At 46.9% G+C, this 24,000-nt stretch overlaps 2 protein-coding genes across 2 annotated transcripts in view; one reads left to right on the forward strand and one right to left on the reverse strand.

The window, feature by feature from the left end:
* Positions 1-17,371, forward strand: part of LOC134082788 (raftlin-like) — a 65,951-nt gene extending 48,580 nt beyond the window's left edge. The window contains exons 7-10 of the mRNA XM_062538769.1: positions 24-139; positions 6,646-6,749; positions 11,733-11,808; positions 12,720-17,371. Coding sequence (XP_062394753.1) covers positions 24-139; positions 6,646-6,749; positions 11,733-11,808; positions 12,720-13,595 — 1,172 coding nt within the window. The 3' untranslated portion in view covers positions 13,596-17,371. The remainder of the gene's footprint in view (positions 1-23; positions 140-6,645; positions 6,750-11,732; positions 11,809-12,719) is intronic.
* A 1,878-nt stretch (positions 17,372-19,249) lies between these two features.
* On the reverse strand, positions 19,250-21,881 carry LOC134082804 (vitelline membrane outer layer protein 1 homolog). Its single transcript, XM_062538797.1, has 4 exons — positions 21,634-21,881; positions 20,345-20,457; positions 19,699-20,022; positions 19,250-19,363 (listed from the first exon to the last, which is right to left on the reverse strand). The coding sequence occupies exons 1-3, from the start codon at positions 21,850-21,852 to the stop codon at positions 19,710-19,712; spliced, it is 645 nt and encodes a 214-aa protein (XP_062394781.1). The 5' UTR covers positions 21,853-21,881; the 3' UTR covers positions 19,250-19,363; positions 19,699-19,709.
* Between the last annotated feature and the right edge of the window lie 2,119 nt (positions 21,882-24,000).

Here is a 24,000-nt window from a genome sequence, read left to right on the forward strand (position 1 = left end):
TTTTGTCCCCCCCCATCCCACAGACTCCCTTCCCAAGTTGGTGGAGAGCGTTTTCATCTTTCAAGAAGGCCTGGAGGGAGATTCCAACACAGCCACAGCCTACGATGCCATTGTGGTGGAGCAGTGGACTATCATTGATGTGAGTGGGTCTTTTATATCTCTGTGGGTTTGTGTGAGCGTGTGCATGTGTATCAAGTGTGCGTGTGCGTTTGTGTGTCTGTGTTTAGGTTCCAGCATCATCTAGTCATCCTTCCAAAAGACAAGTAGTAAACAGAAATTCCAGTCCAAATGCATCATGCGTTTTAGTGTCAGATGAGGCAAGGCAGAAGCTTCTGGGGGAAAAAAACCTCCCTCGAGTAGCCGACCCACATGCACACCCCCACACGTCACCGCCGCCTCGCAATCCCGACAAGCAAGCAAATCGCCAATTATACCCGAGAATCCCCTGTTCCACTCCCCTGTAAACAAACGCCTTGCAGCGGGGGAGAGCGAGGTGGCGTCTGCTGCGCGAGATCAGATATGTTTGGTGTGAGAGTTTTGGTATTGATTCCATTTTTTCGAGTCCGTCACGGTCAGCCTCTCTCTCCGCAGACATGGGTGCGCGGTAGCACTTTATCTGTGTGTGTGTATTCTGATGTTATCACCGTAATCGAGTTTTGAGTTTCGGCAACCCCAAGGCCACCTCAACCTGTTTCTTTTTTTTGTGTCCTGCATGGTGCCTCTTCCTTGACACGGCGACATTATAATGCCGAACCGTCGCACTGAGCAGGAGTCAATTTTGGAGACACCGGAGCAAGGATTAGCAATCGCACCAATCAGACGCTGTGACATAGAATGTGTTGCTGCTCGACTGACCTCGATGATGATGATGATGATGATGATGCCTAGCCAGAGGACGTGACTCAGTTCGGAGCTCCACGTTTGGATTTAAATGCAACCATGGCCAACAAAATTAAGTACAAAACGCCTCCAGTGTTTTAGCAAAGTCTCACTGCGCCGCACCACTGAAACGATTTGTTCAGATTTTGTGTTGTTGTTGGCGGGGGAAAGGGGCAAAAGGACAGAAGCGTTTGGGTGCGTCAACACTCATGGGGTCCTGATCAGCATATGCCCACTAATTATTTTTCTTAAATGCGCTTCTGCAATTAACTGGTCTGTTGCACAACATCGTTAAAGCAGGCTCACTATCCCTCCCTCTCCCTCTCTCTCTCTCTCTCTTTGTCTCTGAGATGCAGTAGGCCTCTAACAGTGAAGACCATGTCATAATTATTCAGTGAAGCACCATACTCATAACAAAAAAGCCATGTCCTTAATGCTCCTCTTTGTAGCTGTGCGTAAATGCTTCTCAATGGTCCTCTGGTCCATGTCCTTCAGTTGTTGTTGCTGATGTTTTGCTGCTGATCAGTGAACTGAAATGGACAGAGGCCTGCACAGGAGACTGGAGTGTCTACTGCTCCGAAGATGTGTTTTTTTTTTAATACATTAAAGCCCTCCCTTCTCCAGAGCTACGTGCAACTCCATTTTAAAAGATCATTCAGGAATTCTTTTTTTGGGAAAGTACTAGATGGTTGGTGAAGATGTGTTTTGAAGTGGAATGGGGGAAAAGCATATATTGTGCAGGGAGGCTCTTAATGTAATTTGTATTTGCGGCCCTGCAGGGGTGGAAATGGGCTTGAAGAACACAAGGGATGGATAGGAGCGGTGGAGGGCTCGAGTAGGAGAGTGGTTGTGCAACAGCCTAAAAATTACATGTACTACAGCCAAGCAGATGTAGCCCTGTTTGTTGTCAGGGCGGTTTTAAAAACATGCCTTTTTTGCTAGCCTTTGCTGACATAATTAAAGTTTAATGTGTCTGGGAGTTGTTTTTATTCAAAACAAATCATTAAGCCGTATCAAATTCAGAACCCAAAAATTAAAGAATGTTAACAATAAATACAGCTACATTAGTGAAGGCATATTAAAATAGTGGTAACAACTTTTAGTGCGGCTAATTCTCAACTCTTCACAGAGATGCAAGTAAACTCGCTTACTTTGAATTCTTAACATTTTGAGATCAGCTCACATATTGTATATGCGGTGATGGAAATGGGAAACTGCCTCTATTCTGGGCCTCTAGTCTTTCGCTTAAAAAGAGATATTGCCAAGACAGCATTTCATGATAAGTCTTTCTTAAATCGTCTCTGACACACGACATATTTCATGAGAACAGTGTGAACTCCCAGCACCAACATCAGCAGCATTTAAATATAAAACTGTGTCTGCTCTGTGTCACAGAGTCTATTTTAAAGTGGCCCCGACACAGTGAGATTCCACAGCTGCGCAGATTGTCAGGTGATAACGTCTGCGCCAGGGCTTTGTTGCTTGGGCGTAATTACCACTCGTCTCCTGCCGCCTTTGGCTTTTTTCCCGAGACACTGAGAAAAATGATTAGAATAATGAAAACCATCGCTAATAAGCGTGCATCTCGTTAGTATTCGGGACTAAATCAGTGGGAGTGTTGCATAACGGTTGCGCCGCACGGACTAGTTAAGGGGTATCACCAGGCGTCCGCCACAGCCATGAGCCAGGCGGTTTTTGAGAACACGCTGTGTTTCTGCTAATAAATGCGCTTGATGCCGGGCCCCGAGATATCTCTGGAACAAATCCACTCCGCGGCAGGAATTACGACTTTGCCTTTTGGCGTTTTAAGGGCTTAAAAAAATTCTAAAACTCAAACCATCCATTTTTACTGTCCACCCCCCCCCCTCCCACCAACCCCACCTCCCTCCCATTTATTATGGTGTTTTAAAACAAGAGTCTGACTGTTGTGTTTTCCATCTGCTTCAGAGAAGTGTGTGTGTGTGTGTGTGTGTGTGTGTGTGTGGGTAGGCTATGGTGCTTTTAAAAATTCCCTGCTCCGGCTTTTCCCACGTCTTGGAAGCGAGCATGTGGGCCCTCGCTGCCTGGATGCGCTCCTGCCTAATCAGCTATACCCTTTTCCTCATGTGTATGGAATGTGGCTGACCAACGCGCCTCGGAGATTCAATTGAAACCGTGACGGCAGACGCTGAACAGAGAGCCCAAAGACGACGACGAAGGAGTTCTCTTTGGTGTTCGTCCGTTTTTTTTCGGCGGGATCGGTGGACGGCGTTGGGCCGAGGCAGAGCCAACAGCGCACGCATTGTTGCTGTGCGCGCTCACACAAACACGATGATGAGCCACCGCGAGAGGAACGGCATCTTTGAAGCAGTGCGACAGAACACTAGCTTACAGTCCTCCCGTAGAAACTGAATTAGGGCCAAAATGAGATTAGCGGCTAACATCTCCAGTATTAGGATGCTGGAAAATAAGCTTTTAAGAATGGCTCAGAAGACAAAGAGCGCATTAAAGGCAATGAAAGATGGCTGCTTTTTTGTTAGACGGCACATTGATGAAGTTTAGTCATACTGGCAATAACATAACAGTTGTAGCTCTTAAATGCATGGCAGTGCGGAAGAAAAATCTGCATCTAGATCTTCTGCGACTTCTTCCAGTAGGCGTGTGGCGTTGCATTTGCAATGACTCTGATGCGGAGGTATTCTGAAATCACATGAGCTCTCTGCGTTTGGTGGAATGCGTGGGCCAGGTTGTGTTGTTCAGGAGGAGAATGTGGCCCAGCGCAGCAGTGGACTCTGAAGGATGCCAGAGTAAACTTTGAAGGTCACGGCTTTCATTTGCCACAGTAGGGGGGGGAGGGGGGAGGAGGGGGAGAGCCACTGAGAAAGTGAAATGAAGGAAGATCATTAAAAGCTGTCCTCGGGCGACGGGCCGCTCGGCTCGTCTCCTCTCGTCTCCCGCCGAGGTGAGAAGTAAACGTGACCCACGGATCGGCCCCGGCGCGGCGTGACTCGCGCGCGCGTGCCGAGGCCTCGGAGGCGGCGTGGACGACGGGAGAGGATGACGGCTTCATTAGGGGAGGCGGGTCGCCAAAGAGCGCCGGTAGCCACGGTGATAGACAGGGCCTGACTCGCCTGAGAGAGGGGCGTGTCCAAACCCCATTTTCTTTCCCAGCGAGCGTAAAGGGCAGAACCATCGATCTCCCCTGGTGTAATTACGCCTCCGTTTAGTGGACTCAGTCAAAGGTGCCGTAATGTTAGCGCTCTCCTCTGGAGTTGTACGGAACGTTACAATATGGTACATGCCAACGTTGCATGTTTAATATTTCACATCTCATTACACAACTGGGTTCCCACAGTAGGCTTTATTTATACAGCGCAGATGGAATTTCAATTCCAGTAGTTTGGTGTTTAGCAGCATAGCAGCACTGTAGATAATGAGGTGAGAAAGTAAAAAATGGTCAATGCAAAAACGTAATGGAATTGCAAACAAAATATCACTAAAACGGTGAACCCGCACCAGATCGTAGTCTACTCTGCTATGGGATGGGTGTGGAATAGACCTGGCAGAGCTGTGCTAGACCAGGATTTGTTATCTGTTACAGTATATGAGTTCGCTTCCATCTAGGAGAGCTTATGCATGCTCCTGTTTGTGTTAATGGGGAAAAGAAATGAATGAATAAACTTTGCTCTAACGCCAAGAAGTCCATAGAAGGTCCTGTGTCTAGCCCCCCCCCCCCACCCCAACCCCCACCACACACACACACACACACACACACACATCCTCTGCATTTCTACGGCATACAGGTGTAAAATGTGAAGTGTTTCTTGACGGTTGCACTGATAAGGACGGTCCAGCCCCAGTGAGATAACGGTGAGGAATGGTCCTCCCCCTCCGAACGTTAAGTGTGCACTTGGAGGCCGAGGTGGACCTGCGAGTACGGGGGGGGTCAGTTAGAGGACACACCAGGCGAGTGGGGTTCATTCAACACCACCGAGCTGAGCTCACACGGCTTCCACACACCGCGCAATGCAGCGCCATCAGACAGAAATTATTTCTCAATTTACTCCTGCCTTTCAAGTCGCCTGTTCAGAAGAGCACAGGGGGAGAGAGAGAGAAAAAAAAAACATTAGAGAGAGAGAGAAAAGTAGAAAGAGAGAGAGAGCGAGAGAAACTTAAGAGAGAGAGAGACAGAGAGAAAGAGAGAGAGAAAGAGAGAGAAAGAGAGAGAGAGAGAGCGCTAGGGAGAGCGAGGGCCCCGGGCGAGGAGCCAACACAAATCTCTCTGTGTGTTTCTGCATTCTCCCGTGGGGACGACCGGCCCAGCCGGGGCCAGCATAAATAACCAGAGCCGTTTTAACGAGGCCTTGAACTCTTTCCTGAGTCACACTTGCCCCCCCCCCTCCCCCCCCAATCCCAACGTCCAGCACCAGGCTCTGCCCCTTTCGGACCCCAGCCCAGCGCTTAAGTGTGGGGGAGAGCAGACGCTTGTGACTCACCAGCGGAGAGAAGAGTAGATGAGAGGAGACGAGAGGAGAGGAAAGGAGACGAGACGAGAGGAGAGGAAAGGAGACGATGGGAGAGTAGAGGAGACGAGGATGGGAGAGGAGAGGAGGAAAGACAAGGGGAGAGGAGAGGAGAGGAGACGAGGATGGGAGAGGAGAGGAGGGAAGACAAGGGAGAGGGGAGGAGAGGAGAGGAGGGGAGAGTGCTGAGACTCCAGCCAGACGCCGTCTCAGCGTGTCACAGTTGCACACAGCAGTGTGTGATAAACCACGGCCGTTAAAATCCCCCCCCCACACACACACACACACACTCACGCAACAGTGAGTCGCAGCCAACCGTCTGTGGTATGTTCTTGTTCCTATGACTCGTTCCTGTTTTCGCAAGTGTGTGTGTGTGTGTGTGTGTGTGTGTGTGTGTATGTGTGTGTGTGTGCATGCGTGTGTGTGTCAGTGTCATGGTGACGTGTATATTTAGATTTGCATGTGTGCGTCTGTCTCATTGTTTGTACATTAAGGTACTTGTTTCTATCTCTCGGTGTGTCTGCGTGTCTGCGTGTAAAAATAGGTCATCTTGTGTAAGAGAGAATGAACATGTTTGTGTCCCATTATGTAACCGCTGTCTTCTAGCACACCGTTACACTACTCAGCTTCCGTGTGTGTGTGTGTGTGTGCGCCTGCATGCGGCCGTGTATGCAAGATAGCGTGTTGCTCGCCTAACGGTCGACACGCGACATGGGTTTGCTGCGCGAGGGGCAGGTGCATCGGGGGAAACCACAGCCACTTCCTGCAGCATGTCCTCCTCTCTCCTCTCTCCTCTCCTCTGGGGCTCGTGCCAACCTGAACAGTGATCTAGCTGTGCTGTGATCTAAGTCCTCGCTCAAAGACCAGGCGACAATCACCCTGGACCATCCACCATCACACTGAACCCCCCCCCCACGCACACACACACACACACCAAGACACCAAAACAAACAGATGCATCTATTATTGCATAGCACATTCATTCTTCATACCAACATCTGCCAAACGAGGGGAGGTTAGTGGAGTCTTTAGGGAAGGCCTCTTTGCGTGTACGTGCATGTTTGCAAACGTGTGTGTGTCGGTGTGTGTGTGTGTGTGCGTGCGGGTGTGTGTCTGTGTGTGTGCAGGTGTGTATTTATGTGAGCATGTGTGTCTGCGTGTGTGCAGGTGTGTGTCTGTGTGTGTGCGGGTGTGTATTTGCGTGAGCGTGTGTGTGTGTCTGTGAATATGTGTAACATATTGTATGCTGTGCCGTGTTTTGCAGGGTGTGCAGGTGAAGACCGACTACATTCCCCTGCTCCAGTCCTTGGCCCTGTACGGATGGAGACTGACCTGCGTCCTGCCCACCCCCATCGTCAAGACCAACAGGTAGACAAACGGAACAAACACTGACCGATCCATTCCACGTGGAAATAGCATAGGAAACAAATGAAGAATTCAGATGCAAAAAATCCTCTCTGCAAATCCTCTCCCCCTCTCTGCAAAAAAAACCTCCGTCAAAAATGAGATAACGATGGTGAGCGAATGCTCTCCACACACAAAGTATTCGTTAATAAATGATTTAGTTTCAAAAAGCCGCGAAACACCACTCTCTTCCTGGTCTGAAATGTCGATTTGTAGGCAAAAACCTGAAGGAGCCTTATAAATAAAATGCCGATTTAGAGAGTTTTGCATCTAAAACTCTTCGTATGAAGCACACAGTAACACGTCTGTATTAACAAGGTGACAAGGTGATATGGCCACCGGAAGGTTTGGGGAATCCCCTGGCCAACGTGGTGAGGTTTCTGGGGTTACAAGAATAGCTCAGCCTCAATCAGTAAACATTGATTGCACACTGACTTTCCTCAGAGCTAATGATTCAAATGTCTGGAAAAAGCAACATTTCTGCCAGCTGTTTTAGTGGTTCTAAACAGACTTTTTTTTTTTAGCAAGTAAATGACGTAAGCTGGTCAACTGTATGAATAGCGAGTAGAAAATGGCTCATTTGATTTTGTATGAACTGTGCTTCTGAACTCCTTAACAAGATGAAAAAAATTAATAATTTAGAATGTCTCGGAAAGCCAATTCCTCTGAGAGGACAAACAGAATTGAAGTTGACATTTTTGAATATGATTTCAACCCTCATGTCTACAACCCTGGGCATGTCTGTCTGTCAGAAGACAGCCCTCCCCTCAGGCCTGCTCTTCCTACTCAGAGCTTTCCATCATGACAGCATTTATGGTGCATTCCAGACAGCATTTAAACTAGTGGGATGTGGGATTTGTCCTACCTCCAGCTTAGAAATATGCACTGGAACGCCTGTCGAAGTGGGAGCTCCTACTCGCGAACTCGTAGGAGCTCAACCTGCCCCGACCTCAACAAAATGAAGTGGGAGGATTATGGCGGCGCCCATGGAGACATGCTCCATGAGAAGTAACTTCAAGGAATACGCTATAAACTTTAGGGTAGGGTTGTTTTAGACACGGCAATTAACTTGTTCTTCATGTTATGACTTAAAATTGTGTCAACAAAGAATACAACGTATTGTGAAAGTAACGTTATAACGTTATACAGTTAGCCTAGCCTAATATGCTAACGTTACGACGGCATGCTAACGTTACGGCGGTCACCCATGTTTTCTAAACCTCCCACTCCAAAATGCTTGGAACGCTTTGAAGTGGGAGGTAGAACCTTTCAGGTAGGGTAGGTCCCACCTCCCACTCGTTGGGATGAGGTCTGGAATGCAGCATTAGACTGAGCAGCAGCACCCAGTCTTGCCTCCAGACATCTCGCTACGCTGCTGCAGTGTAGGTACCTGTACAATGTGTGTATCACCAACATATCACATTCGCCTTATCCAGGTGTGTAATTCACCTGGGTCAACCCTCGGTGAGCATCTGACTGTTAAAGTGAGATGAGTCAGACTTGAGATGGTTGACTAGGTAGGCACGGCAGCCATGGTGTATAGAGCAAAATGCTCAAGGGGGCCCATATTCCAACCCTAAGAGAGCGAAAAACGAATCTGGATTGAGGCCAAAAATAAGCATTCATGTGATGTCACTTTACATAAATAATACACAATGTATTATTTTTTCTCTATCTGCCATTGCCTGAGACAACGCTCCATGGTGACCCCAACTCCTCACTCATGTCATGAGCCTGTTGAACTCACATGTGCAAAAGAACCGCACTCACTAGTTTGTTATCTTTTTATTCTTTATTGTAGCACCATGCCTAAAAAACAAACACGTTTCGGCGTCAAGCCATCCTCAGTTGGTGTTGTACTCACAGACACTCGCTAACAGAAGCTCCACAGCGACCCTATTCCACCATGTAAAACTGTGATCAGATAATGAACTGCAGTTAGCTGCTAGCCCTTACAAAGCTGTTGCAACAGAAATTCACGGTGGCTGACATACATTTAGGACTAACGAGGCAGGCCAAAAAAGAATGGAGCAATTAGGGCATCCTTGATGAAGCTGTTATACTTTATGATACAGTAGTACTTAATGAGGAACTGAAAGGCAGCGTGCCTTTTAACAGCAGAGGGCTTTGGCCGCACAGGCAGAGGTTGAACTGCTATGAGTTGGTCCCGAGGACAGGTCATGTCCTGGGGGTGAGGGGGGGGACTGGAGAGGACCAGAGCGCAGGTGTGTGGACCAGAAGCAGGGAGGCAGGCAGGGATGGATGATCTGGGATGGCTGCTATCACCGCACAGCGCTGGGGCCGCTGTCACAGACTAATAGATGGCTTCCGGAAGCAGGGCAATGGCTCCTCAGATGATGTTAAGATGTTGCCTGGCAGCCTCAGCCTAGCCCGACTATCGCCCCTACACCACCCACCCCACCCTCCCACACCACCACCGCCCCCCCCACACCACCACCGCCCCCATATCCTCCGCTGCACGCCGCCCTCCCCTCCCCTCCCCTCCCCTCCCTCCCTCCCTCCCACTCGCTGCCCCCTCGCCACGTCAAGTGAGTGATGGTTTCGGAGCGTTGTTGATTAATTACAGGTCTATTTTGATCTGACGTAAAATGCCACGCGACCACAGGCTATACGGGCAATTAATCAAACTGCTGTCCCAGAAAACGGCTCCCCATTTACATCTGGAGTCACTGTACGGAGCCAGCATTCAGTCCTGCACAGTGGGGCTCTATTTGATCATTTTTATTTCCCCTAAAGATGTTTCATGCCTCTCTTACAAATGCTAATATGTACCCACGAACATAAAATATGCATACATACATATAAAATATACATACATTTGCACTTCATGACTACATAATATCCGGTTATTTTCTGCTAATCGGATACAGTGGTACAGTAACATTAGCTGGCCATGACAGGTGCGTGCAGGTGTATGTCTCTCTCGATCGCTGTGGAGGGATGACAGGACAGGCTGTGGATTATATATCCTGTAAAGAGTGCTGAAGAGGCCTTTTTAGTTTAACCAGCGCTTCCAGTCTTTAAACTTTAATAGAGCTTCTTCGTTCCTTTTACTTACTAGTTTTTTGAAGACTCAGGTTTTCTCTCTCTCTCTCTCCCTCTCTTTCTCTCTCGCTCAATCTCTTTTTCGTTTTGGAGGCAATCCTCCGCTAAATATCCAGTGCTGTGTTCTGAAAGGCATAAAGTAGGCTGGGGAATTGAGAGGATTGGCTGATGGCAAGAAGGAGCAACGGAGAGAGAGAGAGAGAGAGAGAGAGAGAGAGAGAGAGAGAGAGAGAGAGAGAGGGATGAGAAAGAGAGGAGGATGGTTGATATTTGGGCCGCGTTGTAAGCTTCTGTTGGAAATCAAGCAGTCTCTCTGATGTCAGCTGAGATTTGTCGTGAGCCTCTCACATTTTGTTGCTCCGTGTGGGGATGGAGATTAGCATGAGGCAGTTTGTTACAAACTCCATCCTGCCAGGGTATCTCCACGTTGGGATCAGGAATGGATGGAGAGAGAGAGCGAGAGAGAGAGAGAATGAAAAAAAGAGATGGGGGTGGGTGGGTGGAGAGAGAGAGAGAGGAAGCATGTTTGTTGAATTGAGCTGCATTTCCTATGAGGATTATTAGGATTCTTCATTTGGAACATCAACAGGGATTATCAACTTTTGAACACAACTTTGACATGTTTGGATTTTACCCATGTTTTTTTTTCTCTTCGTCTTCTTCCTCCTCTTCTTCCTCCTCCTCTTCCTCTCTCCTAAAATGGAGAGAAAGGTCTTAAGAATCCTGGGAGACGTAAAGGCGCTGCAGCGCTACACACAAGCAAAGGCTAGAAGAGCCAGAGGGAGAGAATACGCCACACACTACAGCTGTTTGTTGTTCATATTCGGGGTTTATCTTTGTGTCCTGGTTCCCAGCCGTGTGTTTACTGAGGCCAACGGGGAGGAATGCAGGAGGGACAGAGGAAGGAGAGAGAGAGAGAGAGAGAGAGAGAGAGAGAGAGAGAGAGAGAGAGAAATGGGAGTCATGTATGGCTGTCCATTTATTGTACAAATCCCAACATGGCTGATATTTGTTTGTCTCCCCATGGGTGCGCCACACACACACACATACATACACACACACACACACACACACACACACACACACACGCACACACACACACACACACACACACACACATACACACACACACACACACACACACACACACACACACACACATCCACGAGTTCATTGTGTGGAGCGCTGAGCTAGAACGCCCATTTCATACGTCCGCTCCCATGATGGCACGGTGGGATATGGCCTGCAGCCAGCGAGATGGAACATAATGAGGCCCGCTGTATGCAGCGACAAGCCGAACACGTTTCCTTCCCCCCCAGCCCAGACTGGCTACTGACCCAGGATCAGGCCTGGCCCTCATGCAGCATCAGGACACAGACAGGTGGCTCTGTTCCAGAATCAGCTGCCGGTTGGCCTATCCTGAAGCGGGGGCGGTGGGTGGAGGTGTTGTGCCAAGAAGGAGTTCGGCGTGAAGCCTGCTGTCTGAAGTCCACACACACATGCGAGGCCAAGAGCTCGGCGAATGAACTACTCCCCCTAGTGGTCAATAGGACATCTGGCGGAAAAAAAGCCCCAATCGAACCCAAACCTTGAGCAAGTGTCTTTAGGGTTGTTCAATACTGGTCTATATTTAGGATCTCCTTGTGGAACTGTTGTATAGCCATGGGCCCACGTAGAGAGGAATGCAGAGGAATCCAGGAGTCACTGGAGATGAACCACGGAGTTTGATGGGACTAACACCAAGATGCACACATACTGTACTGTAGGTCTCACGCTACAGCAGCACAGCACAGCACTCCTGAGTGGTTCACACTGAGCTCCTCTGTCCTGTGCTGCCCGCCCTGGTTCTTATGGCTCTTCTTTCTCTTATCTGTCTGGCAGTGATGGAAGTCTGTGCACCAAGCAGATCGTCTTTCTCCAGAGGCCCGTGCTGCCACGCAAGAAGAGAGAGTCTAAGGTAGGTGACCCTCGTGTTGTCATACCGGCCACTCTCACTTGCTCTCTCTCATTTCTGATTATTTCTGCCATCTCTCTCTCTCTCTCTCTCCCTCTCTCCCCCTCTCTCCCTCTCTCTAATGCAACCCAGCTCTAATAGCTCTCTTGCCCAACGGGGGAGTGGTTCTCTGTGTGCAAGGCACCCTGCCGTTGGCCCGGGGATGTTGCTGTTATCTGAGATAAACACACTAAGCTAAGCCTCACTCAAACCCTTAGCCGCTAGCCACGCCGTAAGTCAGCCTCTCTTTTTTGGCCGCGCACACATCAGCGCCAGTCTCTCCCCTCAGCTGCCCGGGCGCTCAGCGCGGCCACCTGTCTCTCATCTGTGAGTGAGCCTGGAACGGCTCTCCTCCACTCTTGGCCTCTGACCTCACGGAGAACAGCTCTATCTCCACTCCAACTCCTCCGAGGAGAGCAGAATATAAATGACTGGCTGGAATGAGACAGCCCCCATATACTTGAGAACGAGGTCTGGAATGAGGTTTTTTAAAAGCTGCGATACATTACGACTTAAAACTGCGCTAGAACGGGAGTGTTGAATATTCTCAAGGCGCAATGTGCTCTGTTTTTTGCTAAGTACAGTGCATACCGGTAGCTATGTGCATTGTTATGTTAAAGAATTAGTGGAGTTTTATGACTTTTCCATTGCTTGTTTTTTTTTCCTAATGGCATCTCCTGAGTAGCCTAGAGGCAAAGCTGTCTTATCCCTTGGAATTTCCTCCACCTCAGCATGCTCTGTGCTGGTCACAAACATTCCTCCCCCCCCACCCCCTGCTTTCATTTAGCTGTGTTCGTTTTCTTGTGCCTCTTCAAAATATCAGGGCACGTATCTATTCTGAGAAAAAGTCCTCATGTAAACATCCTGTGTTTCAGAAGCTCATCTTCAAGGCGCGGAACAAGTCCAACAAGAACTCCATCAAAGACGCGCCCAAGGACAAGAAGAAGAACGCCGCGCCCCTGGCATCCGTGGAGAGGGAGCTGGACGACCAGAGAATCTCCGACGGCGTGCAGAAGGTGGCCAAAGAGAAGAAGAGCAAGGGAGCGAGGGAAGAGAAAGGAGGGAGCACAGAACCCGAGTTAGACGATAAGATGACACCGAACAAGGCAGAGGCCCAGACCACAGCGGCCAAGGAGGAGGGGGGGATAGAGACGGCGGAGGGAGAGGTGGAGAGCGCGGCCGAGGGAAAGGAGGAGAAAGGAGGAGAGGCGGAGAGGAAAGAGGAGGCCGAGGAAGGTGGCGAGAAGGAGGTCAGCGAAAGGAACAACAGCAGGGCAAGCACTGAGCCGGAGACGAATGGAGAGACACAGAGAGAGGGTGAGAACGGAGAGACAGAGAGAGAGGGTGAGAACGGAGATACAGAGAGAGAGGGTGAGAACGGAGATACAGAGAGAGAGGGTGAGAACGGAGAGACAGAAAGAGAGGGTGAGAACGGAGATACAGAGAGAGAGGGTGAGAACGGAGAGACAGAGAGAGAGGGTGAGAACGGAGGAGGAGAAGCTGAGGATGAGGGCGAGGGAGAGGCAGAGATCAGGAAGGAGGGAGATAAGGAGGAAAGGAAAGAGGAGGGAGGAGAGGGCCGGGGAGAAGAGCAGGAGAGCGCTCTGAGCACACAGGTCAACAAGGCCGAGTCTGACCCGGACACAGTGGGAGAGGTCGCCGTGCACCCGGGAGCAGAGACATTGACCAATGGGAGCATTGGGGAGGGGCCCGAGGAGGAGGACAAAATGGAGGTGGAGGTGAAGGAGTAGAGATTCCTCCACCCGTCCAGACATCAGCTGCACCGACACTGGCTGAACCTCCACCCCCCTCTCCCTCTCTCTCTCCCTGCTCCCAGGAAGGGCTAGCTGCTCTCTGGGCTCTCTCAGCCTCGGCCCACTGGACGAGCCTTACACAGCCAGTGGGACCTTCTACTGCTGCTTTGTCCTGCTTCGTGCCCCACTCCCCTCCCCGTTAACACTTAGGGTGCCTCTCATTTAGTCTTTTATACATCCTCCCTTCCTTCCTCAGTCCTCACTGATCTACATAAAGAATGATGGGGTGGCAACAATGGGATAGTCTATCCAGTGTTAGTTATAGATCAGTGGGAACGAGCCTGTAGGATCGAGCGTCGAGGATCGAGGAGAGAAGTTGCAGAGGTACCCTTTGACTGCTCCCACCAAAATAGTCGTCCGTGGCGGTGCCTGCCTCGAATTAGCCCTCCCGTTTACATACTGACTCGCTTTTCACCTCGCTGCCACTCTCACTTACATCTGCTGAGAAGAGGAGGAACTCTGTATACAAGCTGATAGAAGAGGATGGGGGGGGGGAGGGCTGGGGGTGGAGGGCTGTTATCACAACCACTGGATATTAAAAACACATGGGGAAGATATACTGTGTGGCCAAAGGGGGGCCTGAGACTAATGAGATAGACTCACTGACTCACAAATTCCTCCTTCCTGTGCCCCATTGTACAGTATTGCTGTTGAAATTCCTTCATCAAGAGGGTATGCAGGAAGGGAGCACACAGCGAAGGAAATGGCTACTGTTGCGAAAGGCAATCCATTGTGAACCAGATGGTATACATCTTTGGAAAGATTGGTCTTTTTTTTTTGTTGTTTACATTTGTTGATAAACTGACTCGATTATGAAATGGAGGAATGTCACTTTTACAAGCACATACTGTATATCTAAAGTGTATGCTATACATGGAATGTATATCCAGTGCATTTGTGCATTTAAGCCAATTTGCTTGGTGAAGTGTTAATATGAAGAATTTGATTTCTTTTCTTAGGAGAGTAGAAATATTATGAAGAGTAAGAAAAGTGCTAGGATCTATTTTTGCAGAATCAGACATCTGCAGTTACTGCCATCTGTGTTCAAAGAGCTCAAGGTTCTTCATACGTTCTGGGTGTGGTTTTTTCATCACATCAATATCTTAGAGACATCAGTACTGATGAGAACATTAAGAAAACTGTGGTTTACTGCAGTTTCATTCTCTCATAAACAGGAAATCAGTCAACAGTTGGGGTTTGCTGAGATATTTTTGTTACAAAAAAAATCGATCAATTTCCAGTGGTGACACTGTCATATATGTTTTCATGTTCTTTAGTTTAAATGATATGACCTGTTAGCTGGCTAATGGGGATAAGACGTAACCTTTTTTCCTCCAAAAAGCTTTTAGGACCTGCAACGCCAGTTACTCGCATCTTTCGGCCATGATTTGGAAACCTACTTACGAACAAGTACATTTTCTTGATGACTATCGTTGGGTTCGGTACATTATAATTGGTGTTATTATACCTCAAAGCTTCACATTTGTCCACAGGCAAAGACCAAGGCAACATGACTCACAAGGGCCTGACTGAGATCTTTTTTTTCCCCTCCGCCTCAAGACTTCAGGGTTTCGCTGTATTTTCTTCATAAAAACGGCGCGACGCTGTGTAAATCACTCGTCGTACACGGTCAAAAATGTCCAGCTGCAGCTTGTGTTTTCAAAGAGTGCTGATTTCAAACCAGAAGTGTTTGTCCGCTCTCTCGCAAACTGCTGAGCGGAGATTTTCCGCCTCGCCGTAAAAAAAAAAGAAAAAAGGTGTGATATGACATCACCATGCCAGCGTGGGCTGCTGCATGCGTATGGATTTTTTGGGGCGCAAGGGACCAGGGGGCTTTTTCACCTCACGGCACCCCCCCGCCCTCAACGCCCTCAAAGGTCACTGATAGCCAGGTGACCTCCAGCCTCCGCTCGGCGTGGGCGGGTGGGGGTGGGTGGACGGGAGGCAGGAGATCTGCCGTAATGGCCCGAGCGGGTCAAGCTCAACTCATAATGGCTTTTCCATTACAGTACCTGACTCCCATCACTGCCTCTCAAGGCCCAAAGGACGTCAGTTACAGTACATGCGGTATTGTTTGAGGGCTGATAGAGCTACAATCGATCCCTGTGGCCTGTGTGGTGAAATATATATAGATACAGTATATATACTCATATAATTTTCTCTTCGTTGTTCTATTTTGTTTTTGTTTGGTTTTTTTAGCTGAGATTCCTCACGCGCGTTCCGGCGTAGGTTTGCCGCGAGTCCTAATAAAGACTTCTCCCCCCCGCGCGTCGTCGTCTTTTTGTCCAAGTCGAAACTGACAGTGCTTTGAAGTCCGCTCGTGCTCCTGCCGCCGTTCTGCTTCCTCGTTTTTTCCGAAACGAGGGGCGTGCGTTAGACCTGATTTGTTTGTCTCCAGTCAGATATTAATTTCCTTTTATGTAGCCGTCTCCGCCCGCGCCGCGCCGCTCCAGTCGGCCCGGCTAATCCGCCGTCTGAGCCTGGTTCATTTTTCCTGACATGTCTCTTGTTTCGTCGTCTCTGCTCTCTGCTTGGTGAACTGTGTGGTCTTGTACTGTCGTGCCGCAAACAAACCAGGCTCCTCTAGACAGTGTGTTGTGTTTTCTGTTGTGGAGCGGGGAGGGGAGGGGAGGGGAGGGGGGATTAAAAATGCCTCTCGGAGATGCCACTGCCACAGTATGTAGTGCAGTACGAGGAAAGCTTAAAGAGAGGGCTGTGCACGCTCAGCTCACCTGAATGCTTTTAACCGCGGGAGGGGAATGGGGTGGATACTGTTGTGAATGACTAATGATGAACATTCATCTGCATTGCACTTTGCCTGACAAATGATCAGTGTCAAGGCAAATGATGTGTGTGTGTGTGTGTGTGTGTGTGTGTGTGTGTGTGTGTGTGTGTGTGTGTGTGTGTATGTGTGCGTGTGTGTGTGTGTGTGTGTGTGTGTGTGCGTGTGTGTGTGCGTGCGTGCGTGCGTGCGTGCGTGTGTGTGTGTGTGTGTGTGTGTGTGTGTGTGTGTATGTCATGGGGGGTCAGCTGGGTCTGTAGATCTCCTCCGGTGGTTGCTGATGGCAAACTAAATGATGACTGCAGCCGAGAGAGAGAGAGCGAGAGAGGGGAAGAGTGAGTGGGCCGTTCTCCCGAGGAAATCAAATGCAGATACGCGGAGGGGAATGTGGGGCAGGATCTAGCACTTCATCAGCTAAATGATGCAGAACCATGTTTGTGTTGCCCTCGGTAACGGCAGGAGTAACCTGTGACTAATGCAGAGCTCCCACAAGCATTGTCTGGAACATTCTATCCACTCGTGTACAAAGACAACATGCTATTTCCGCTTTCTTCATTATGTTCCTGTCTTGGAGCAGCAGCAAGTCTCCAGCAAGCGCAGTGAAATTGTTCTTGTTAATAATGAACGGTTAATAATGTCCTTCAGACTCCATTTCCTGTGTTACTTTTTCCTTTGTGTCTCTCCTTATTGTTGTACAATGGATTTAACTGATCGAGGATGACAGTGGAATGTCATAAGTATTTAATGGTTTAGCTGAAGTGGGTTCTCTCTGGCTTGTGTTCATTTCGACATCCTCCATTTTGAAGGTTGCTTCTCTAATTGTCAGCAATAGCTGTGCCGCCATTGTAAAGCATAACCATTTTGTTTGTAAGTGACATATTGTGTATGGCATCTGTACAATTTGTATATTATAAATATGGTTTATATTTGATTTGCATTTGTGTTTCTTATTTTCTGGCATAAATATAATATTCTTGCTCTTCTCAATTCTTCATTTATAGACCAAATCTTTGACTCGCTTCCATCAAGTCAGCACATCATTTCAGCTGGCTGAACAAAAATCTACATGGTACAATGTGTGACATGGTCTTACATCATATTTCGTCTATGAGAAGGTAATAGTCTCAGAGAGACCTTTCCAAATGTAAAACTCAACCAGAAAACTGTGTTGGATCTGCATATTATGTAATAGTATAATCTACATTTTAATAATGGAAGAACTATGCATAATTGATTTGAATAATTGATTGGAGGGATTGGCTCCAGACTTGGTGTCTTGGTGTAGACACAGAGTTGTTTTTTAGAGGAAATATTGACACACACCATACTGCAACACAAACATAGGCTTGACACACAACACAACACACACACACACACACACACACACACACACACACACAGGTGCTGTCTTTGACATCAGGAGTTTTCTTTGACATTCCCCTGAGTCCACTAAGTGCTTGAAAAGAGCAAGGGTCTCATGGCCCTCTTAAAACTGCATCCTCAAGAGCCTCTGAACACCGCCAAGGACTGTGTCTTACAGACGGTTTCTATGGCAATCTCTCTGGGGAACATGGACATCTTGACCGTGAGCTGGAAGACGCTTAGTCACTCAGAAACCACCTTATCAATTAGCTGTCCATTTGCAGTGACCATTAAATGACACTCCAACTACCCTGGGAACAGACGCCTGGGGAATTTCTGCAGTCAGTCTCTGATGGGTGGACAGATGGGCTTTCTTTGACTTGATCATGTGGATTGGTTGAATGGTACTACTTATAACATAAGATCTCCAGGTGCAATATTTCACAGACAAGCGGAAATGGCACGAAAGAAAGGTTGACGGGTTGCTTATATATATAGAGCCCATTTGCACCTGTGGTGGACACACGTGTTATTCATGCGTGCTCTCTGTTCTCAAGCTGCGTGGAACCATTCCTCTTTCTAGTCTGGCTTTTCACAAAGCTTATATTCAACCATGCTTACACCAGCTCAACACTTTCCACACCTCACATTTGAACAGCAATACTGCCATCTAGTGGATGTCCCCAGATGCCAATAGACGTTAATCAGAGGCTAACAGGGCTAACAGGGAAGCATTGCTCTCATGACGGTCATGAATCTTTGAAAGCCCCATTTGGCTCTCATAACAGAATTAGAAGAGGCTGGGGAGATCCCCCCCCACATTAGGAGAGTGCGAACTGTAAAATATTGACTTTGCTCTGTTCATTTTGCGCAGCACCCTCGTCGGGCTGTGATCTCAAATGAAGAGCCCCGGAGAGGCATAACTCAGTCCTGGGCCACTTTGAACTGATCCTAGTGAATGCAGGCCTAGGCCTCTCTATGCAGCTCCCATTCCACCCCGCTTTGATTTCCTGAAACTCTTGTGAAAACCATTTCGGGCAGGAACCCGTGCCGCCAGGAAATCCATTTTGTCTCTATGTAAAGCCCCTTTACAGATTATCCTCTCTCCAATTAATTAACACAATTACCTCTGTTTCCCATATGCCTACTTATCTACTGTTGTCAGGCCTTAAACTTTAAATTAATTAATTACCTCTATCTTCTTATTTCCTAATTAAGCTTTTTAAAACGGAGAGGGGGAGGGGGATATGCCTGCATCAGCACGCATCGGTGTTGTGCTCGGGACTGTTTTGACGCTGCATATTATAGGCCCCCTGGTAATGTGCGATGAAAATATTTCAAGACTCTCGGTTTTTCTGTGGGCTACTACATTATGTGTTTGCCCCTTGTTCAGTTCTTAAAAGCATGAAAAAGAAGCTTTGAAGTTCCACTGAGATTTTCAAGCGGATAGTTGCATGCTGAATTTATTTGTGAATTTTTCATTTCCTTCTGACTCCTCCATGATCATCCTGTGGTTTTAACAAACTGCCAACAAATGTGAAGACATCTGAATCAGCCAAATCTGAAATCACAAAAAAATATGAGAGAAAAAAGATTATGTAAGCTTCCACAGTGAAAACCTTTTTTACACAGGCGTCATAAACCATATCAAAACATGATGTACTGCAGAATGAGTGCCGTGCTTATAAAACATGAAAGGCATATTGGATGGTTCACAAAACATTTGGGGTTTGATGGCGAAGTTCGAAGTATTCAAGGTCAAGGTCAAGGTATTCTTTGACCTCACCACTTACCATCTAAGTAAAAAAGAAACCTTCATAACAGTTCTGATAAATATCCCAAATGTGTGTCCACTATCTACGAGTAGATATGAGCAGTTGGGCAGGAGGGCCTTACCTGTCTTTGGGCTAAGCCTGAGGCGTGCTCTTACAGCAGTGGAAACGGACATCGTTGAGGGTGGAGTCGTCCAGGCCGCCCTGGTGCTCCTCCATCTTGGTCTCGATGCCACAGATGCCCCCGTCGACACAGGTCTCGCTCCAGTAGCCGTACTCGCCCCAGTCCCTGCCGTGGCCCTCCACCGTGGGGTTGCTGCTGCAGCGGAAGCGGATGTTGTTGGCGGCCGTGTCGTCCCCGAAGAAGCCCTGGTGGGGCTCCACGCGCAGCTGGAAGGCCACCAGGTGGCCGGTGGGGCAGTACTGCGTTGTGGTCCAGTCACCATAGCTTTGAGACACACAGAAACACACGTCAGGGAAGGGGAATGGTCATGGTGGGAAGGTGTATTGTAAGATTGCAGGCTATATTATGGCTCCTTAAACTTCCTGTCACGTTCAGGATATCTGCCTGTCAATCTGAATATCCAATTCCTCGGCAAAAGGCGTGATGCTCTGCTCTGATGTAGACTGTCCTCTGGGAGTGTTTAGTTTCTAACCTAATTCAGTTAGTACCATGGATAACAACAACTACATCCGTTGCTATGTAAAAAAATGTAGGCCCCTTTAATATAATAAGCAAATGTAATAAGATGTTGTGGAGGTAGTCTTACTATCCAGTGTGGGACTCCACTGAGTAGACGAAGTTTCTATTGCCATTTTTACTGCAGATGAGACGAATCCCATTCAGAGCAGTGTCATCCGCTGCATACTGTTTATCTTCCACCTGAGAACGGGCAAGGAAATGATCATGTGTTTATAGCTAAAACATTTCACATATTTTGCACTACCTGTAAATGTTTTTTCAAGTGAACAGAGGCATAATTACACAGGGTTCCTACGGGGTATTTGATTTTTTATTCATTTCCAGGTCTGGATAAATATAGAAAAAAGGGTATGGAGAAATATTTATATTTCCAGACTATTGCAGCTAAAGTTCTTATCACTTTACTCAGGTCACAATGATGGGGGTCAACAGAAAAAAAATCTCTCCCACAAGGGGACTGGTAGACATTAGTTTAGATTTTGCCTTGATCAAAAATAGTTTTAGATAGACCTCAGACTTTTTCCATAATTTAAGTTTGGTACTAGTACTTTTTGTATCTTTGAGGACAAGTCCCAGACATTGCGGTAATGACATTTCCTTTTGACATAGAGCAAAGTCTTCAAGCTCCGATCGGTGAAAACAAATGTATTGTATTGTATCATGTATTCATTGATAACTAAAATGCACCAGATAGAATGGCAAAAGTTGATGACAACTGGATTGATCAAGTGCACATACAAATTGCCAGCTGGTTCATAGAAAAATTACTTGAATAAATGGACAAATAATTCAGTTAAATTGTCCATACATGTTTCACCGAGTTATCCCCGAACAAGAACTGACAACAATGTTGACAATATGATCAGAAAAATCTACCAAGAAGTTTGGAAATTTGAGTATGGAAAAGTATGGAATTTTGAAATAGAAAATGTGTAGGAGTCCTGATTATTTTCTGTATGGTATGAAGTCAGAGCCAGAGAGTCTAGTTGAGCCTTACATACACTATACTGCCAAAAGTATTTGCTCACCTGCCTTGACTCACATATGAACTTCAAACACATTTCATTCTTAATGCATAGGGTTTAATAAGATGTCGGTCCACCCTTTGCTGCTATAACAGCTTCAACTTTTCTGGGAAGCCTTTCCACAAGGTTTAGGAGGTTTCAGGGCATTTTTGCTCACACATGTGAGGTCACGCACAAAAAGAATGGTCCTAAATTCCTATAAACACACTCCTGAACCCTGTGGCAATATAGTGTATTTCCAGGCATGTAATGAGCCCTGTGTGAGATTGTTACACTGAGAAAAGACACAGAGGTGTGTATGTGTGCGTGTGTATGAAAAAGTCTCAGTTACCCTCAAACTGAATCCAACGGCCAAGTAGTCTGGGGGACACATCTCAGGCCATGTCCAGTTGCCAAACTTTTCCCCGTTCTTGACCGTGATCATGGAGGCGTAGGATCTGCTGTTGTACATCACACCTGCGCGGGACACAAACGGCTTGGGTGCCTGGGCACACAGTCCGAGGGCCAGCACGGCCAGGAGACAGAACCCGCTCGTCAGAAAAGATGCCATGATAGCTCAACACTCAGGTTCGGCTAGCCGAGAAGAGGAACTTGACAAATGTAGAGACCCTCTTGATACTGGCCATGCAGGCTGGATATATTTGGCTTTGCCATGGTGTTAATCATTTGCCACACGGTCAACATCCATGGGAAGAAACACCTGTTGTGATATCACTACAAGAAACATTGAATACACTTTGAGATTCGGAGCAGTCAGGCATCAGAAGACCCTTTACCCTATATGCTCAACGATGAGAGTAAAAAGAAATTCCTGTTCTCTGACTCCGATCAAGCACAACATAGGGAGATGGATATATGATGACTCTTCTGTATGGAAATGTGAAGTAGATCAGACCAGTACCTTTTAGGTTGTGTCACTGGACACACACACACACACACACACACACACACACACACACACACACACACACACAAACACACACTGAGATAGATGGGCCTGATCCCCCCCCCCCTCCAGTCAGGGACAAGGGGAAAAATACCAAGACATTCATCTCTGTGTAGCCTCATTTATTCGTTTTTGGTTTAACTCAGTTGTTTTTCCTGATTGCATTTCCCCACTTCTCCCTCTTGTGCCAACATTGGTTATTTCATTGCAAGCAGATGTCAAATACACTATACATATGAGAGTGTGTCTTCCTGAAATAAGAGCAGTGCATAGATTATGAGTCTCTTCCACTTCATTGAAAACACCCATTACTTTGTCTGAGAGCTAGGAACACTCACGCCCTTGGAGACCATGGCGAAATCGGTCCGAAATCAATACCGTCAGCATCACAAATAACAATATGCTGCTTTCCCATGTTGCTATTTTAACTCCCTGGTATGATGTTATGAAAGGTTAGGCAATCAAAGCTTATACCAATAGGCTTGCGGGAACTTCAAAGAATTTGAGCTCCCACCTCCCAAAATTCGCTGAAAATAGGAGCTTCTGTTTTTTGTTTAAATTTTACAGAGCCTATAGCACATGGGACATAGACCTATTCTAGTCTCACATCAAAAAGATCAAAAAGAAAGAAATAGAGAAGAAATACTAATTTCTATGGTGGTACGTGTTATTGAAATGTCTCATTCTTTATTTGATAGAATTTGGAAGTTGAAATTATTATCATGATTAATTATTGGTGTTGTTATTATTTGATAGAATTTGGAAGTTGAAATTATTATCATGATTAATTATTGGTGTTGTTATTATTAAGGGTCCAAGCAGAGCAGCAGCTGGAACATACATTCTTGCTGTCAGGTTTTAGAAAGGCCTAAAAGTGATTGGCCAGCAAGGCCAAAACACAGCAAAAAAAATGGCATGTGTTTTTTCCCCTGGCAAGGTGGTCTATTGATCTCTCTCTTTTAAAGTTAGCCTACTCTTCAATCATATTTCACAGCCAGAATGACCCGTATTGTGGTGGTGGTAGGGAAGTGGTTAAGGAGCTGGGCTAGCATGCAGTTCCCAGCCTCCACCGTTGTGCCCTTGAGACACTTAACTCCAAGTTGCTCCGGGGTTAAAAGGGTGGGTGGGGTGGAGTACATGAAACAGTGTGTGTGTGGTTTTTATTTATTTTAATTTCCTTATTTATTAATTAATTAATTAATTTATTTTTTCTATGTACCGTTTTCTTATGTCTGTTTTGAAATAATCACAAGTGGGGAAAAAAAAAAAAAAAAGAAAAACTGAAAATGTGTTTATAAATGAATGATTGTTCTGAACTTGAATGAACTTGAATGAACTTTGAATGAACACAATAAAGTATTAAAAAAAAAACAAGTTGCTCCGGGGACAATGTAATCGCTTGTGATGTACGTAGTTGACACATGGATATCACTTTGGACAACAGTGTCTGCTAAATGTAAATGTATTGCTAATATCTTCTGATATGAAGTTCCAATCTTAACCTGTGGTATCTATAATCAGCCCAACATTCATTTTACTCACAACAAATTTGGAGAAATTTCATTAATGGGGGGGGGGGCGCTAAAACTGCCACACATCTATATGAATGAATGTAAAAATGTGAAATTTGGTACACATACTTGGCTTCATTTGTAACATTTCCTAATATGCCAAGGGGTTCACTCAAATTGGCAAACAATATTTAGTAGTCCATATACTACAGTATAAATGGCTAATCTTCATAAAGTTTAG

The sequence above is a fragment of the Sardina pilchardus genome, chromosome 6, assembly GCF_963854185.1.
Source record: "Sardina pilchardus chromosome 6, fSarPil1.1, whole genome shotgun sequence".
Classification (NCBI taxonomy): domain Eukaryota; kingdom Metazoa; phylum Chordata; class Actinopteri; order Clupeiformes; family Clupeidae; genus Sardina; species Sardina pilchardus.